The following is a 17,900-nucleotide window of genomic DNA, read 5'->3' on the forward strand; positions in this document are numbered from 1 at the left end:
CGACAAATACAACTTTAAAACGTCTTACCCTCGGTTTACTCTTGCGTTCGTGTGAGACAGGCACCTTGTTTCCGGTTTACTGCCGTCATTCTGTAAGACAAAACTACAGCTTCACCCAGTGGCACGGCACGGGGAGGGGGTGGTGGCAGTCGCCCCCTCGACAAAATGTTGGGGAGCATGCCCCCAAACCCAATAGAAAGGTCGCGCCTTCTCCACAGGGTTGATGAGCAGATATCTGTCAACAATTTTAGGGAACTTTCATGGTTCTAAACAGCATTACTGTGTCGTTTGTGTTAATAGACCGAAAACACGTCTCTCCAAGTTACAGTACCGACAATTCCACAAGACCGTAAAGTGTTTACACAAAACATTTAACAAAATTGGTTCCGCCTGATTTAAGATTTTTCGTACAGGTGATAGAATATGTTGCCGTGGCAACTAAAGCTAAAACCAGCTAATATTACCCCCATTAAAACATACGCGCATTTTTCCCAATTTGAGTACTGTAAAGTAATTTATTTTCACTTGGAATTTATGTTCGCTGGAGAGATGATTCAGTGAAAATAAACCTTTTCTCGCATTTTACAATCAATTCATCAAAAATCAGTGAAAATAAACTTTATACAAAACAGCCCAAAAAGTCTTTTCAGCGAAAATTAATTCCGGCTAAAATAAAGCAATTTACAGTATAAGTTGGCTTATATACGACATACCTAGTTGGACTACAATCAACAATTGATTCAATTTGAAAAGAATTTTACCCCTTTTTCTGTTCGCTGCTAATTAATGTCTGCATGTCCGTTAATAAGTAAACAACAATATAAACACACTATTGACGATTCAGTGCAGGTTACCATGCGTGTAAATTACATTTATTAGAACTCCCCTGACTTGAAGACATAATACAGCTTTCCCTTCGGTGTTCAGTGGCCTCAATTCGCTTGACTGCACCTCGACTCACCACGAGTGAACAGCAAACTGAACATCTCTAAATTCGAGAAACAGTCAGAGCCGATCACTTGATAAGGAATATATTTTCGTTGCATGCAGTGGGTGTCATTGCTCCGACGTGGACGTGGTTTTAGGGGTTTACTTTTTAAAACAATGAGAAGGGTGGACCATTTATATTTTGGGCGGATATTTCTAATCTATTCAGTACAGCCCCTGATTTATTTGTTTTTGGTATGTAAATTGGTAATAATGCTAATTTATTGTACATGTAGTAAGAATTCCAATTAAGGTAATTGAAACACTGTTTTCTAAAAATAAATCTTTCCTGGGAATGTAAATGTTAGAGCCCTGATAGTGCTCCTTGCTGTCGACCCGTAAATAATATTGCTTTTTAGCTCGTCTCAATTGATAACAGTTTTCGTTCAGCATTTACGGGGAAAGTACTCTTTCCTAACAGTACCAGTTTACTAGTACCGGGTTTCTTCCCCAACAACGTCCGTTCCCTGGATAAATAGTCTATTTTCGTTCCAATCATTATTACAGTACCCATTCAGCGAACGAGCAGCACTCTGAACGATCTTCATCCCATATGGTACAGTTGAAGAGTACAACTTTCCTCTTAGTGATGGAACATCTGGCGCACTAAAACTTAAATTTGTAAATCCAGCGAGTTTACCCTTTTTTCAACTCTTCAAAAATCAGTGAAAATTAACCGACTTCATACATTGTTTGTTCATTCTTTAGACAGCATTGCAAATTACCGGATCTGTTCGTTATATAGTACGACAAATCGACCTTTCAACGAATAGATGTGACCTATTATGACCTGGATCTCCACGCTCTATCGCTACATAGGGACTCTACTCGCCAGGTGCGAATACTTTCTGATGAGTCTAATTTGCATATATCGCGTTCTTCGAACTTTGCTCCCATTGGTCACGGTTACTAAATACGTAACCGTGCATTGGATAACCAATGTAGCACACGAGGTTACCTATCCCATAACCCCCCCCCCCCACACACACACACACACACACACTAAACACAAGTTACGAGCAGGTTATGACCCGTTTCCGGGAAAGGTAAATGACTCAGAACCACAAACAAACGACTATTATGTCGACACAACTCATGGCCCACCTGTGAGGAAACAATAGACAATACTGTTATTTATAACTATAAACAACTGACTCCCACAAATCCCGCAAACTCAGGTGTAAATTGAGATAACAATCCCATTATATCTTTTCTCGTGGGAAATCGAACAGACACCTGGCAAGTTCATTACATGAATCTGAGAATATCGTATTTTCCTGAAAAAACACATGAACGATCAAAACTTCTCAAAAAATCATTCACTTAAAGCGGTGGGGTCGTCACCTGCGCACGCGCGATATTTGAGTCCCAAGCAACGATAACAACGCACGCTAAAAACGTTTACGGATAGGTTTCTGGGTAGACGCCTGTTTGTAAACAACGACGCGGCGCTATGACCGTCTGTCGCATGCGCAGGTAACGACCCCCCCCCCGCTTTAAATTACGCCAACTTGTGTATGTGGAGGTGATAGTTTAACTGTAATCTGAACATGTTGTATTTTGTCATGTAGATATACCATTCAAGTAATTATTTTTAAAAAAAACACAATTTCTTCTGTGTATACCCCATATGTGACAATCTGAACTTTAGATTGATATGTACGAGTGGTTTCTTCACAGAAATCATATATTCCTGTATTACAGAGACACTGTAATAGTAAATCTTAGAACACAGTAAGAAACAAAGTTTATTTTTTTCACGAATATCCGCTTTGTGTTCAGATTTGATATTTGCGGAAACTAAACTGTTTTAATGTAGTTGAATGTGGATCTAGTAGTGCTACACTGTGCTTAGTAAGACTACAGTGGCTTCATGCAATTGAAACATGCACTTAGGGGGTCTCATGCCTCATGTAAAATACTTGCATCGTGTCTAAAGTACGTCTACACATGGAGGTAAAATAAATTTAATAAATTAAAATTAGCTCCATGGTCTACCTAACGGGTTGCATGGAAATAGCTTTCCGTGAGAGATAAACCTTATTTCATTTGAAGCACTAGTCATGACATAGTGATGTAATTTGTGTCGTTTCACAGATTACTCCGGGTTAAGTACTTATTTATCTATATTATCGTCTCAAATTAACGACCCCCGGGAAATGACAGATGTCTGAGTACAGGAGAGGTAACCATGTCAACGAGTTAAATTAATGAATTGTCCAACTTCAGTGTTTCCTTACAACTTCCATATCCTTTACTAAATTAGTTCGTTAACCTTTGCATTCGTCATAAATAGGAAGTTCAGAAACAAATCCGACAACACATATCAGAAGGGCTTCACATGTTGGGTAAATAATTTGATGAGGGAGGGAGGGGATACCAGATACTAGATCAACCCTCCCTGGCTGACATTTCATGATTAGCGCTGATATTTGTCTAAAAGCAGCCGTTATCAACACAAAACCTCCCACTCCCAGTGTTTTTCTAGTAGGTTGGCCTGGTAAACGAGTAAAAAGAAAAATACAGGTGTGGAGCAGGCAGCGACGAATTCATTGACAGAAGGTGTGTGGGTTGAAGTCTCGCAGTAACAGTAGTAGTAGTAGGAATGTCTTTTCATTCAAGACGGAAACTCACTTCTCGGAGCGGTCTTCACATAACGAGATTTCGACAAGCACCACTGATCCTTGTCAATAAATACCAATTACTGATTTACACTTGTTTTACAAAACACCATCGAGATAAAAAAAAAATCCACATTCTGGTTTATTCTGAGAATTTAGGATTTAAATGGAAATACCAATTTCAATTTTATTTTGGGAAACCTAAACTTTGGTGTGCGTCAGATGTTTGTACTATTATATAGTCCTTGAATAGGACGTAATGTATGTATTTACGGACAGTCAAATGACTGCATATAACGACGACTAAAACATGAAATTCCAACCTTTGCCAAACCATGTTAAAACTCAGATCAAGAATCGTAATACCAAAAATGAATAGGATATGATATACCAGGACGTTATGGGCCCGCTCGGAAAAAAATGCATATGCCCAAGGCGTAATTGTGAGGACATGGGCCCGGTCAGAGTACTTTACTTATACTGTAATATTATTTGTTTTCAGTGGCATTTGATTTCTATTTTGAGCAGTTTCACTGAGTCACATAAATAATTCATATCACCCACAGAACGTGCAAACTAATCAAAACAGCAGAATTCGACCAATATTGAAAATGACTACGTAACAACATAATATTATCTCTCTGTCATTGGGACCATCCAAGGATACTATTATCTCCTTCATTATCGGGCCGCTCAGGGATATATTTGAACAAAGAAAATAATATTATCCACGAGTTGTCCCAAGAAAAGATAACATTAACCCCGAGGGGCCCCAATTTATAACAAGATGAGATTATATCCCCGAGCCGGAGCGACCCAAGAATGACGGAGATAACATTATTCTTATACCTCTGAGCGGTCGCAAGAATGAAAGAGATAATATTCTTCTCAAGTAGTCGCTACAGTGACAATAATACGTAGTTATAGTTATTTTAATTTTTTTTTTCAATTTTTGGTCAAATTGTGCTGTTTTGATAATTTTTGCATTTTCTTTTGTTGAAATGAATAATTCACGAACGTAATAAGTTCATGTTTCTAGAAAGTACTATTTACAATGTTATTTTTTTCATGTGGATTTAATTGAGCTGATCAACGAAAATAGCAAAATTGAAACTCGAAATTAATGCTACAGTAGTCTGCAAACATTTAGAATTTAACATTTCGAAATAAATACAATATTCAAAAACCAGGGATCATTATTGGAACAATATCTAAAGTTATACATACAAACAACCTTTTTGTTAATCTAGGAGACAAAGCTTTTCAGAATTGGCGCGAAAAGCAACGTGCGATAGTCTACCATTAAATGAGTAAATATTGTAACAGCGGTCTGCAAACATTTGCTGAAATAAATACAATATTTGAAAAAACAGGGGTCATTATGGAACAATAATGTACTTATCTAAGGTCATTAAGTCATGAAACAGACATGCCCCAACATTACACGACATAAAATGTGTCAATAATTCAACCCATTAATTAATAAATCAATACATAATAATTACAATCAATAAACTAGCGTACTGTAAAGATTTATAATGTTTTAATTTCAGGGGAGGGTTTCAAACCAATACATAAATCTACGAACATACGTCTTATCTGTAAACATAAGTGACAGCTCGGGTAACAGCTTGCAATGAACTTAGGGATGCAACGTTTGTAGCGCCGTGCGGTGGCCGTCAATAGTAAAGGTCATATTTCGAAACAAGTTTCAAGAAAAAAAGAAAAAAAAAAAAAAAACAGCAACAAAAAACATCATTCTGTCAAGGGTTGAACGAAGTGAATTTAAATAAACTCTGGAATGCTATGCTATGCTAGTGTGAATGAAAGACACAAACCAACAATGCATTTTAATACTGAGAATATTTTTAAAATGCGTGACCATAATCCTTTAAGTGTATCGCCACTGTTTTTTTATCTGTCAGGATTAAAACATCACATGTGTTACGTGGAGTCATATTGTGAAAAATTGTTTTCACGAAATTGGACGGCGATTTTTTTCTTCAGAATAGTGATGGAGAGGTTATTTTTTTTTTTGAAAACAAACAATAATTTAATTTCAAAAAAGTAGTATATTGTGTCTCGTGTAACCATGGGTACTCAGTATGCCAGATTACTTAGTAGCTACTGCGTCGAATGTTCGTTTGATTGTTGCCATCAAAAATCTCAATACCGAATTATAAGCTCGGCGGTTCGAAGGTAAACTACGCGTTTGAGGTGCGATAACTGGTTACCGTCGTGTAGCGTTTGACATGGGTCTCCTGTTACAAAGCGTACATATACAAAGTGCACAAATCAATCGTCGGGGACAAAGGGAAATCTCCTATTTTGAAGTTTTCGAGGAGGAGCTTGAATAGAAATAGGGTAAAAACGTGCAGTAATACCTTTATAATGATGGTTGGAGTGTTTCTAGCTATGTATACAGGACCATACAACACTTTGCTACTGATTATGCAAACTAGGTAATTAGTATGCATGTACTCATACCACGAAACTGCGAAATAACCGAAAGGTGGAAATTAATTGTTATGAGAATTCGATACTAATTAGAGCATATATTATGCAAATTATGTATTTGAAATTAAATGGTTGGGTATCTTTTTAATGTACTTTCTCAGTTCTTTTAAAACAGGACAAATAAGAGTCTTTTTTTTACTAGATATGTTCGTGTAATACCTGTGTAAACATGTAGTGGCTTTAAGCTAGTAGATAATTGAATATAATTACTATCATCTCTGTCACTATTGCACGTAGAATCTATGCCACATCATTAACACACACAAAGCGAAATCAGGTTAACATATGGAGCAATGTTCGACAATGAAAGGTGGAAGGCCTTGGGATACAATGAACTTGATCGTGAGTTTGAAAACATAAACATTCCCTTAATTATAAAAATGAATACCCTCTTTATTTAGGCGAGCATATTCCGGATCGGATTCATTGTTCGAGACACGGTTATCACATTTTGTGAGCACACCGAATAAAAGACCGTCCCAATCTTGATGGCTACCTGTACGTAGGCTGTGTAACATAAAGGGAATATTTTCGTAGGTATCGTCACTTGATACAAAGTGCAATGTTCTATGCATCAAAGGTTATAAACCATAACCGCATATACGCTCCGTGACCACAGGGAGGTCAGCGTATGGCAGTGCTTTGGATGGCCAATGGTATGATAAACTGACGGCTGATTACTTACTGAAATATTGTCACGCACTACGTATGTTTTGGACAAACAGCAAGGTATTTCCCCCAGTAAACAGGGCGACATTAGTATTTATTTCAGTCACAGTCCCTCTGTGATAGAGGGACTGTGTTTCAGTGCTGCAATTTTTGACTAATCACCCAAATTTTCTAGATTTGAACGATTCAGGTTAAAATGTTGGGAGAATATCTCTCGATCATACGTACAACTCCAAATTTCATGGAAGAAATTTTTCGAGCATCGATAACCAATCAAAGGAAAGTAGAATTTGATATCGAACTGTCACTGTATTGTCAAAAATATCTTAATATCGAGTGATTGAAAATTACATTTATCTCAAGAACTGGTGAAAGATTCGGATTTAAGTGCCTTTCCCAAAAAGGTTCATTTAAATAAAAACAAACAAACAAACAATGTATACCCATTTCTGGCATTAAAGGCGTTCCTCAAATCTAAAACTCGTATGTCTTGAAGTTGAAATAAAAAATGAACACAACATAAACTTCAAAACTCAACTCTTGTGAAACGTCGTTTTCTTTTTGTTTATGGTGAAATTCATTCATCCATTCACAAAACTCAAGTGACGGGCACAGTATTTTCAGCTTCCTTTAGTTATTGTGCACAACCTTGATTTTTGTTCTCACTAAACCCTCATTCTACAATCGAACGTTTTAAATTTATTTAGAATACCTCTACTAGTCTCGGGTGCAAGTCAGACTATATGTGCACTGATCTGTTCTTCTGATATCAATACACACTTTGCCAAATAATATATATATATATAAAGATTTTTGTAGTACAATTCATGCAAGGCGCACATATATTAGCGTAAGTACTAAGGTAGCGAGAAAAGAAAAAAAACGAGACCCATATCTCGCGCATGCGTGGTGCGACGACCAGTAATGTTTGACAACATCAAAGTTCTTGATCGGTATATTTACATAACAAAGGATACTAACATATTTTGTACCCTATAACAGCATGATTAATATGTTCTGCAGTAATATTGGTCAATACATTGTAACATTTATGAGTATTTTGTGGTAATATTACAACAAATTATTTGTGTTTAGTAATTGCTACATTTCTGTATATTGTTAAAGCGGGGAGTCGTCACCTGCGCATGCGTCAGATGGCCATTGTTTACAAAAAAAGCGTCTACTCATGAGCCTTTGCGTTTTTAGTGTGTGTTGTTATCGTCGCTTGGGACTCAATTCCCGCGCGTGCGCAGGTGACGACCCTCCCGCTTTAACTTCCTAACATTTCAGCCAGAAGTTCTGCAGTATTTTCTTGAAATTGCGAGTTTAGTCATTTTGGTAAGGTCTGGAAATCAATCTTTCATATGATCATCATGTTTCTCTATCCAGGCTTTCAAGTCATATGTGGTGAATGGAGGTTTCTCAATGAGATAACAGACATATTCTTTATTCAAAAATGTCACATCTTTCCCGCTACCTTAAAATTATATTTTCTGTCTGAATATTTAATAATTGCAAGCAATATCAAAATGTAGCTTGTAAAAGTTTTGTGATGAGCTGCTTCCATGCTATTCGTATTTTTAAATTTCCTTATTTTGAACGTATAAAATGAAAAATTTCACCCCACTCCCAGAAGTCAGTGCGATGACAAATATTCCCATAAATGCAACGAAATCAACGTTTTGAGCTAGATATCACTCAATTATTACAAGAAATATGTCATCGCAGTGTGTTGCTAGGTGACATTGGACACATGGTAACTATGGGGTCGAAACACTCAGCAAAACAATGCAGAGACCTTTCTATAAACCTACCCTTCACTTTCCACATGTACGATCTAAACTTGTTATCCAATTGCTAAACCTATGAGGGCAAATATTGATACTATCATAACCACAAGCCCACTCCTCTGATTTTTATAAATATTTATCAATTTTAATTTCAGTTGAATTCATCAGCCAATCAAAGAGTGCAGTGTGGAATGACAAAAATGTTCCAATGCTGTTCTAATCAGCCAATAGAAATCTCTCGTTGAGTGAATGGGTATTTGATGGTGATTGTATAGCAACACAGGCTTCAATTACAATTTATAACAATTAAAAAGAAATGACAGAAAACAGCATATATGTGACAACAAAGTCTTGCAGACAAAGATGATCAAAGGGGAATGTGTAATGTCCATGTAAATTCCTTGTTCCCTGCTTTCCAACGATGAAAAGACATTCAATACAAACACAAATCACTGAAAACGACACAGCCACCATTAAATTTGTTCAAAATTACCTTTATGTGGTCAACATAGGACATAGCAAAGAAAAACACAGATCAAGTAAAAGTAAAGCAGCTTCAGGTGCAGGTCTCTGTCATTGCACTTGGTAAGAGCTTTTAAAAGTCAATTATAGTACATTTGACGAATTGTTGGTGAAATCCGATTTATTTTTGTCATTATATCAAGTCATCACAGCATCATGTACCAAGCTTAACCTTCTTGTTATTAAAGATGTATCTTTTGGTATTCTATCTACGTATAATGAATATTAAGCAAAGGCGTCATTTCATTAAAAATAAACTTGCATGTACATCAGGAAATACAAATGTTTGCCAATCGACCATATTTGGTGATCATCATACCAATTTTACTCTATATTGGCCCAGTAATCTCCAAGAAACAGCTCTGGACACATACAAATTTAGTGCTTTAACTTATACTTGACCAACACTCGGGTGAATTAAATTGAAACTAAAAAATTGGATCTGTTGTATTTTATGGTATACTTTTTCTGGACTAAGATTAAACAAGAACAATGCATTCAAAAGAAACTGGCATAGAAGCAATATAACACAATATGGCCACCAGTTGACAATAACTGAATAAATGATATGCACTTGTAACCCAATATGTATGTTCATGTATGTATGTACTTACTTTAGTGCAAATCGCAGACACCTATCAGAAATTGCAAATTTTATGTCTGAAATGACCACCAGTCAGAAATTTGTGTTCAGACCATCCAGTAATTAGATGTGCACATGTAGGACATGACGTGTTGTCTTTTGAATCAATAAGTGTCTGAAATACGACTCCAGACGAACATCCATCCAAATTATATTCAAATGGGGTCTAAATATTTCTACTACATAGAAAAGTAACTGATGTATTAATGAAAAAACCCTAAAACTTAAGCTGTAATTGATCACTGTAGAGTGGACACAGACAACAAAATGGCCTCCAGTCAGCCATATTGAAGTTGATCTGCAAAACAAAGTAGCATGCATGAGGGTCTTATAATGTTTAATGCTTGTACCAGGTTTGAACAAAATCCATCCATCCATTCATCCATTCCTAGGATTTTTCAAAACTTAAAATTGTTGTACAATACAAAACATATCTACCGGTATGCCAAATTGATTTAACCAGTATCCATTTGTTTCCTGTTTATGCTAATGATGCACATTTTCTCAAATATCTTCATAAATATACGAGCCAGCCACACCAAAATTGAACTGATAAAATTTGATAAAGAATGGACAATTGCTTGAGTTATCCGGGTCACAAGATGCAGTGTTAACGACAACAACAGACATACCTATACCTCGCAAACTCATTATCATTAAGAGTGAGCTGATAAAAACAGGATAAAAAGAAGACATACTACCAATTTACAGCAACTAGTTTGGCATTGAAGAAATTTTTTTTACAGGGAGTGGTAGGTTAATAAGGTTAATATTATAGTGCAGGGGATAATTGGCAAAAAACAGTCTTTCACAACTGAACATTAATTAATTAAATATACATGTATGCCTTCAAGTTGATAAAACAACTTTCTGTCTGTCAGTGGAGCGCATTTGATTTGTTCAATTATGGTTGTGGTTAACCAATCCCATTTTTGAATGCCTGTTTGATTATGATCATGGTTTTAAACGGAATTTTGTGATTAAAGATGGTGGATGCATGACAGGTGACTTTGGGCAATGAACAGAGCTTGAATATTCAAACACCATGATCAACAAATTCTGTTATTTTGCAAAATTAAATGTTAGAGTCAGGGAATAAAAAGAATCATGATTATGATTGTGTTTTGTTTAGAAACTCGATTTCAGTAATGGTTTGAAATTAATCTAAATTGTGTCAATCAAATGCACCCGAGAGAAAATATTTTTTTCAAAATGGCAGTGCGAGGGCACTGTAATAACTCACGAGGGCGCTATAACACCACATAGGGCAATGAGCCCCAGTTTTGTGCCTTAAAAACAAAGGCAGCAAAAGTAAAGCTACTGTTTATGTATAAATCAGACACATCAACAAAATTAGTGAATAAACATTTAATGCATGCTATATAGTATTATTATAAGACAATGAAAAGCTAAATTCATTGAAGTAAAAATATTGCCCACAGATTCTTTTATATAAGCAATTAAATAATAATAAGTTCATTGAAGGAAGACATTTCTGTCCACACTTTAAAGGTATATATACAAAAAATAGTTCTTCATCACAGTACTGTACAGGTATATGGTGTATTGATACATTGGACTTCATTGTGATTAGGTTGACTTATAACCTCTGTTCTGACAGATCTATTTACATATCCTGCAAAAAAAAGATCATTTGATTTTCAGTATTTTGTGATAGAGAATATGATACAGTAAACAGTGCTGAAAAAAATATTTACATTAAAAAAGCAGTTATGTAAATTTGTGCGGTTACATCATACGTACACGTAAGAAATTATTAAAAACTATTAAATTTTTTTTTTTTACAAATTGGTAAAAATTCACCACTCACAGTGATCTCAATTATTATTAACAGTATCATAACTGATAATATTTCTGAAATTTTGAATAAAAAACTCTTCCAAATGCATGATAAGCCCCCCCCCCCCCCCCCCCCTACATACACACAAGAGCACAGTACAATTGTCAAGCACCCACGAAATATTTGACTAACATTACGACATGGGTTCAGTATTATCCAGGATACAGCATGATCACTGAGAATTTCCGAACGTCCCACAACAGGATTGATGTATAAATATCACTACACTTGCAGGGTGTGCCAAGAAATGTAATGCGTGGGTAGTCTATGTTATGTCAAACAACGTGGGTGGTGATACACGGCTATCAAACATAAGGAAGCCATCTGTATAATAATAGACCATTATATAATTATTCACTAACATTCTTTTTTTTGTTTATAATATAAAGAGTTTTGTCATTATAATTTTTATTTTGCTACCGTTGTAAAAGCAGTAAAGATTATTATTATTGTGTTGAAATGTGGGCATGTAAGAGTCAGTGACTGCATGTGTTGACTTCTGTAGGATGGGAATACTGAATGTAATTCAATAGATCCAACATGAGTCAGTAGCCAAAGAATCTATGCATTTTTGTGAAGTCTCCAAGACCTCGACAATTAATGCTTAGCTGAAAACCTCTACGGATAGCCAAAACAAATACGGGGAAATGGCGTCAACAGGTGCCGAGTTACTAGTAATAGCCATGCAATTCCATTCAAACATTACATATTATGGACCAGTCAAATCTGAACCCTGAAAAGCAAAACATTCTCTGCAGTTTAAAAATGCAGCATGGTTTCCAGATGATTGAGCAATTTCAAATCAAATTTACAATTAATATCAGAAGTATTTTGCATCAACAGTGAAAGTTCTTAGAGACCTTGAGAAAACGTAGGCACACATTGTGTATAGTGAATCATTAAAATATGACTTTTTGACCACAGACGCACCTCCATTATTCAATTGAGCTAATACAGTAGTCTACTTTTTAAGACTGGCACAATGGATTTTAGAAATGGTGACAAATTGGAGTAGTCGCTAAAATGAATTATGATTACGTTATCATTCAAATTTATTGTTAAGAATTTAGGGTAAGAAATCACAGATGAAAACAAACAGGTCCTCAATAGATAATGCTGTATGGATGAATGGCTTTGCATAATGAGTGGTGGTAATCATCACTTGTACGGTGCACGTTTACAGAAAATCATTAACCAAAGTTTGTTTGTCAGAATAATTTTAGGTTCTCATCACGTATCCTCGTATAATGAGATCACAATAAATATAATCGGCTTGAGCGACAAGCTGTAGATCCAGAGAACAAACGCACTGTTGACAACATTTGATGATACACAATAGGAACGCTTTTAAAATCAAACTGTCAACAAGTATGTAGGTGCAATATATTTGTAAGCCCACTGAAATGAGAAAACTGACAAATGAATGTGACTTGCAAAGATTTCAGATAAAAATGTTATCCAGTGATGCTCAAAAACCTCAACAGATTTTTTTTGTTTGTTGAAAAGTCAAGTTATTATAGCGAATATGTGGAGGGAATTCAAGTGTGATTAACTACTGCGTCAGCGTCAGCGTACTCACTCTTTTCACAAGCAATTGATAGATATCATAGCAGAGTGACAACTCTTTAAAAGTTCTTAATTGCAGCTTGTTGGTTGATGAGCGTTTGACATCGCATATAATCCTAAGTATGTCAGCACTTTATGGAACCAACGGTGTACCATGTGTTAGTAAGCGCTGAAACCGATGTGGCTGACACTCTGGTTGTGCTACAAACACAGATTTGTCCATTTTTGGAGACGTGACAACTTTTGTAAAATTTCACAAATCAAAGATGCATAACTTTATTTCAGATTTTTACAGAGCTTTATTGCCTGGTACAGCACATGGTCTCATCATTTTGCTCCCAGGTAACGTTTGATGCAATCATAAGAAAAATATCAGTATCACTCGCCATGACAACAGTGGTGGCCAAAACATTCTGCATTTTAGTATCCCTTTAATCCTTAAAATTTTGCACTTTTTCATGCATATTTCTTCAATTTTTTTTTTCAATTTGAAGTGTTTGCTTACTGGTCCTGAAGGTGTAAAAAATTTGCAACCAGAATCTTCAAATCTGCAGACAATATCAATATTTAAATTCATCTTTAATGTCAGTGAGTGTTACCATAGAAATGTGAGAAATATGCTTAAAATGTGCGGGACCAATGGTGAGAAATGGGTTACTTAAGTGGGGATTTGACAATGAATTTGAAAACAACATGTCTATTGCGGCACTGACAAGTAATTAACAAATGTGACAAGTGAATGACAATGCTTTAAGAAATTGTAAATTAAAAAGTGTGTTTTTGTCTGAAATAGACTTGTCATGATTTGTTGCATTAACAAGACAGTGTTTGATGTCAGTGATTGAACCAATTCAGTATTTGTTAGTTATACTCATGTGATGTACAATAAATCTGCCGATGTCTGTTCATATCCTTTACGGGACATACAACACGTATTCAAAACTATAATGAAACTTGACCACACCGGCATAAACTGGTTTTATCCTTTGGTTATTTTTGTACATACTTTTCTCCTAGATGCATGTGATTTCATGTTATTCATATTTTAGACAATCAAACCACATAAATAGGTATTCCACTCTGAGTAAGTTCATGAAATTTGCAATAACCTACTGTGTTAGTACTGTGTTAGATAATACTGTAAAAGGATTAATTATTCACTGGGTTTTAATTTTGCTTATTTCGCTGACTTGAAAATGCGCTAAATTAAAACCCAGTGAATATGTAAAATTTAGCATAGAACACATTATCTAAATGATAAAACCGTGAATTTAAATCCCACTGTATATGCCTGAAATGATAAATCAGTGAAATTTAAACCCAGTGAAAATTAATCATTTCACAGTAGCCTTTTTTATTCCCAGATTTCAGAATTGTTAGTATGCCCTCTAACAGAACTGATCCTGAATGGAAATAGAATCTCCCAAAGTCAAGTTCACTCAGCTTGTTCACTGCTGGGGAGATCGTCTTCAAGAAAATTAAATTGTATCTAATTATACAGGAGACCTGAGGCACAAAAAGAAATGTTTAAGCCCCTGATTTTCTTCGTATTTATAATTATTTTGTTTATACAAAGTGAATTTCATTTACCGAATTATTGTAAGATTTTTTTTCAAGATCGCTATATCAATGTACAAATTTCTCATGTGTCAATGACGTGACAGTGAATTACGGTAATACAACTAGTTGCGTTACAGTAGATCTTTGTGCATTAGTGGCGTGTCATTTTGGCTTAGAAGGCACACTGGTTAACATGTTGAGTGATGTTGTGCTTTTCCCTTCTGCATAAATAAATGAATGCATGAATTGGGCAAAGGAAACTTTTCAGATCTTTAAATATGCAATTTTTGCTTGTTTATTACAAAATATGGAAATTTAAAATGTTCAAATATTTGATGGTTTTACAGAATGTACTATGAAGTGCTACATGATATTCATATTCAAAATGAATCCCATTTAAAAGCAATCCATCAAGGACTTCTGCTAAAGGATATAATAGCATGGTGTGGTTCGCAACAGTGAGAACATAACATTACAAAGGATTACAGCATCTTTCAGATTCACATAGCAAATTCAAGCCCCCCCCCCCTCTGAGAGGTCACATAGTTGACTGCATTGAAATAAATAGATCTGATTAGATTTAAAAGATGTGGCCAATCAGAGTTGGTACAGCAAATGGCAATGGACAACAAGATGGTCAGATGTTGAATTTCCAAAAAGGGAACATATTCGCTTAACAGGATTGGCAAGGTAACGGGGATAAAATGATGATAAACAGATCTTGGCTGATGAAGATATGTTGATGGTGGCGCAATGCTGCCCTCTATCTATTAAAGAACAATTCATAGTTTGTAATTCACCTTACCCATCGCTGGTGAAATTTAAATATGCAAATAATTTGACATTGATGACTGGTGAAGAGTTAGCAGAAACCCAGACATCAACCAAATACAGCTTTAAAACTGTTCACATTGAGATGATAGTTTCTATTTTATCTCATCATCTATCCAAGTATTGATCTATTAAACTTTTTTTTGGCTTTCCAAACTTTTGTGTTCATAAGACAAATGTCTGTAAGCTTTCAATATTTTTCCTCTGATAGCAATGGTATTTTTTAACTTTACTTTATAGAAATCAGCAGATTCTAAAAGAATTATGAATTCACGAAGTGATGACAAAATTAGAGGCCATAAATTCACTGTCCAAGTTCAAAGTCGGGTTATCATAAGAATAAACAGTCATCTCAATTTTGTTTGGGTTAATATGGCATAAATCAATAATTTATTAATATTTGTCCGTAGATTAAAAAGATCAAGACAAGGTGCAAGTTTGTATTCTGATAAAACTCGAACACGATCTGCAAACATTGAGAACATTATCTTGTTAAATAACTATTGTCAAGACCTAAATAGAGGACTTTTGAAGAGAGACTGCACTATTAAAGATGGAGGGAGGGAAGGGGGTAGGGAAAGAGGGGGAACTTTTTTTTTTTTCTATCTGAGAACAACTTTTCAATTTTATAGAAATTATTTATTATATCTTCTCATCACATGAAATTTACACATTCTTGTAAAATATTAATAAAAATGGACAATTTATTTTCCTGTATGCATGTGTGTATTTGGAGGAGGAAGGGGGAGGGGGAGGGGTTGGAACACACAGCGTTTATCTGCATTGTGTCATTACTCTGCCACTGACCTTTAAACAGTAAACATCATAGTGTAAGTTGAAATACTGTGTTCTCAATAGCAAAAGTTACATCAACGCAAGTTGTGATCAGTAATAAAATAGATAAGGAACTCATAATCTTCACACCAGAAATGCTTACAAGGGGTGTAAATATGGAGGGCATTGGATAATGCACACAATTGCATTGACTCGTAGATAGGTGATATTTCGGTTGACCATAAATGTTTGCGTTCTATTTTAATTGTGCAACAATAGTTACCAATTACCAATGTAAAATGTCATAATAAAATACATACATATAAACTTGTTGGAGCTTATTTTTGTGAATGGTTGCCTTTACCATAATTAAGCCCCTTACGCTGGTGTAACACTTATGTAATAGTTACGCTGGTGCCGATACTCCCTGCCGATAACTTTGCCGCAAGTTAAATCGGTGTTAAGGGTTTTTTCCAGTAATAATAATGGGAAGAATCAGAAGCCAATATCTGCATTGCAATAAACAGCCAAAGATTATCCACCTTAATTTGGCTCAGTGACAAGATCTTCAGGTAAAACGACCTTGATATCCTAAAACACAACTGTGGAGTATACCATACTGGCTAGAAACATAGGGAACGGAGACAGACAGATTATATATATATATATATATATATATCGTGCAAGACTCTACAGCAAATGAAAGGTTGAACAATAATACTATTCTCTTCTGATCACAGTTTGTTTGCTTGTCTACAGTAAACATCGGGGGATAACAAAAAAATATGAAAAACAATTTGTCTGTAGGTCAAAATCTAACAATGATGTAGGATCAAAACTCAGTGATACAGTTTAAAATTTGATAAACACAGAGACATTGAGAGAGTTGTTATGATTTTAGCAATGGGGTAAACTTTTGTACTCTCTGTGTGGATAATAACGGCACTTTATATAATTGTCTCCTCTTTTGTGTACTATTCTAAGTGTGTGCACATTAATGGGATAACTTAATGTGGGTCTTTAGTAAAGTTTAACGTCTTTTCACATCCATTAGTCAGATTTCAGTCGCTCTATTGTTATCATATTTATATTTATATTTAAAGTTCAATGTCGGGTCGATGACATACTTAAGTCTATCATGAGAATGAACCGACGATGAATGATTTCTTTTCAGATTAAAGATTCTCAGTTGCAGCACTGCTGTGAGGTTAAACCCATTTCATGCAACATATATTCAATGCTTGTTTCTCAGAAAACAGAACACGGACTATTTAACAACTTTGGTGCCTCACACCTCAACGACTGTGAATTACAGTATGGCTAACTTGGCTGACATTTTTAAAGCTCAAAAATCATTTTGACAAACATGATTGTTTGTTTTTATCCAGTATTAATATATAAAAATCAATATCTTATTAGCAAATATTGTAGCCAACCTGCATTAAATGACAAATTAAATATAAAGACAACACAACACAAAACATGCAACCCAATGCACACAACAGTTATTTGTCCTCTGGTTACCATTTCCCAAAACAAAGTATAGTTTTAATAACATT

General features: G+C 35.2%; 1 protein-coding gene across 1 annotated transcript in view; it reads right to left on the reverse strand.

Annotated features, from left to right (window-relative positions):
* Positions 1–11,102: 11,102 nt before the first annotated feature.
* LOC100372138 (uncharacterized) overlaps positions 11,103–17,900 on the reverse strand; it is a 39,245-nt gene continuing 32,447 nt past the window's right edge. Inside the window, exon 21 of the mRNA XM_085494787.1 lies at positions 11,103–11,385. Within this exon, the coding sequence (XP_085350913.1) occupies positions 11,377–11,385 (9 nt within the window). The 3' untranslated portion in view covers positions 11,103–11,376. The remainder of the gene's footprint in view (positions 11,386–17,900) is intronic.

Source organism: Saccoglossus kowalevskii, chromosome 21 (genome assembly GCF_978046115.1).
Source record: "Saccoglossus kowalevskii chromosome 21, keSacKowa6.1, whole genome shotgun sequence".
Lineage (NCBI taxonomy): Eukaryota > Metazoa > Hemichordata > Enteropneusta > Harrimaniidae > Saccoglossus > Saccoglossus kowalevskii.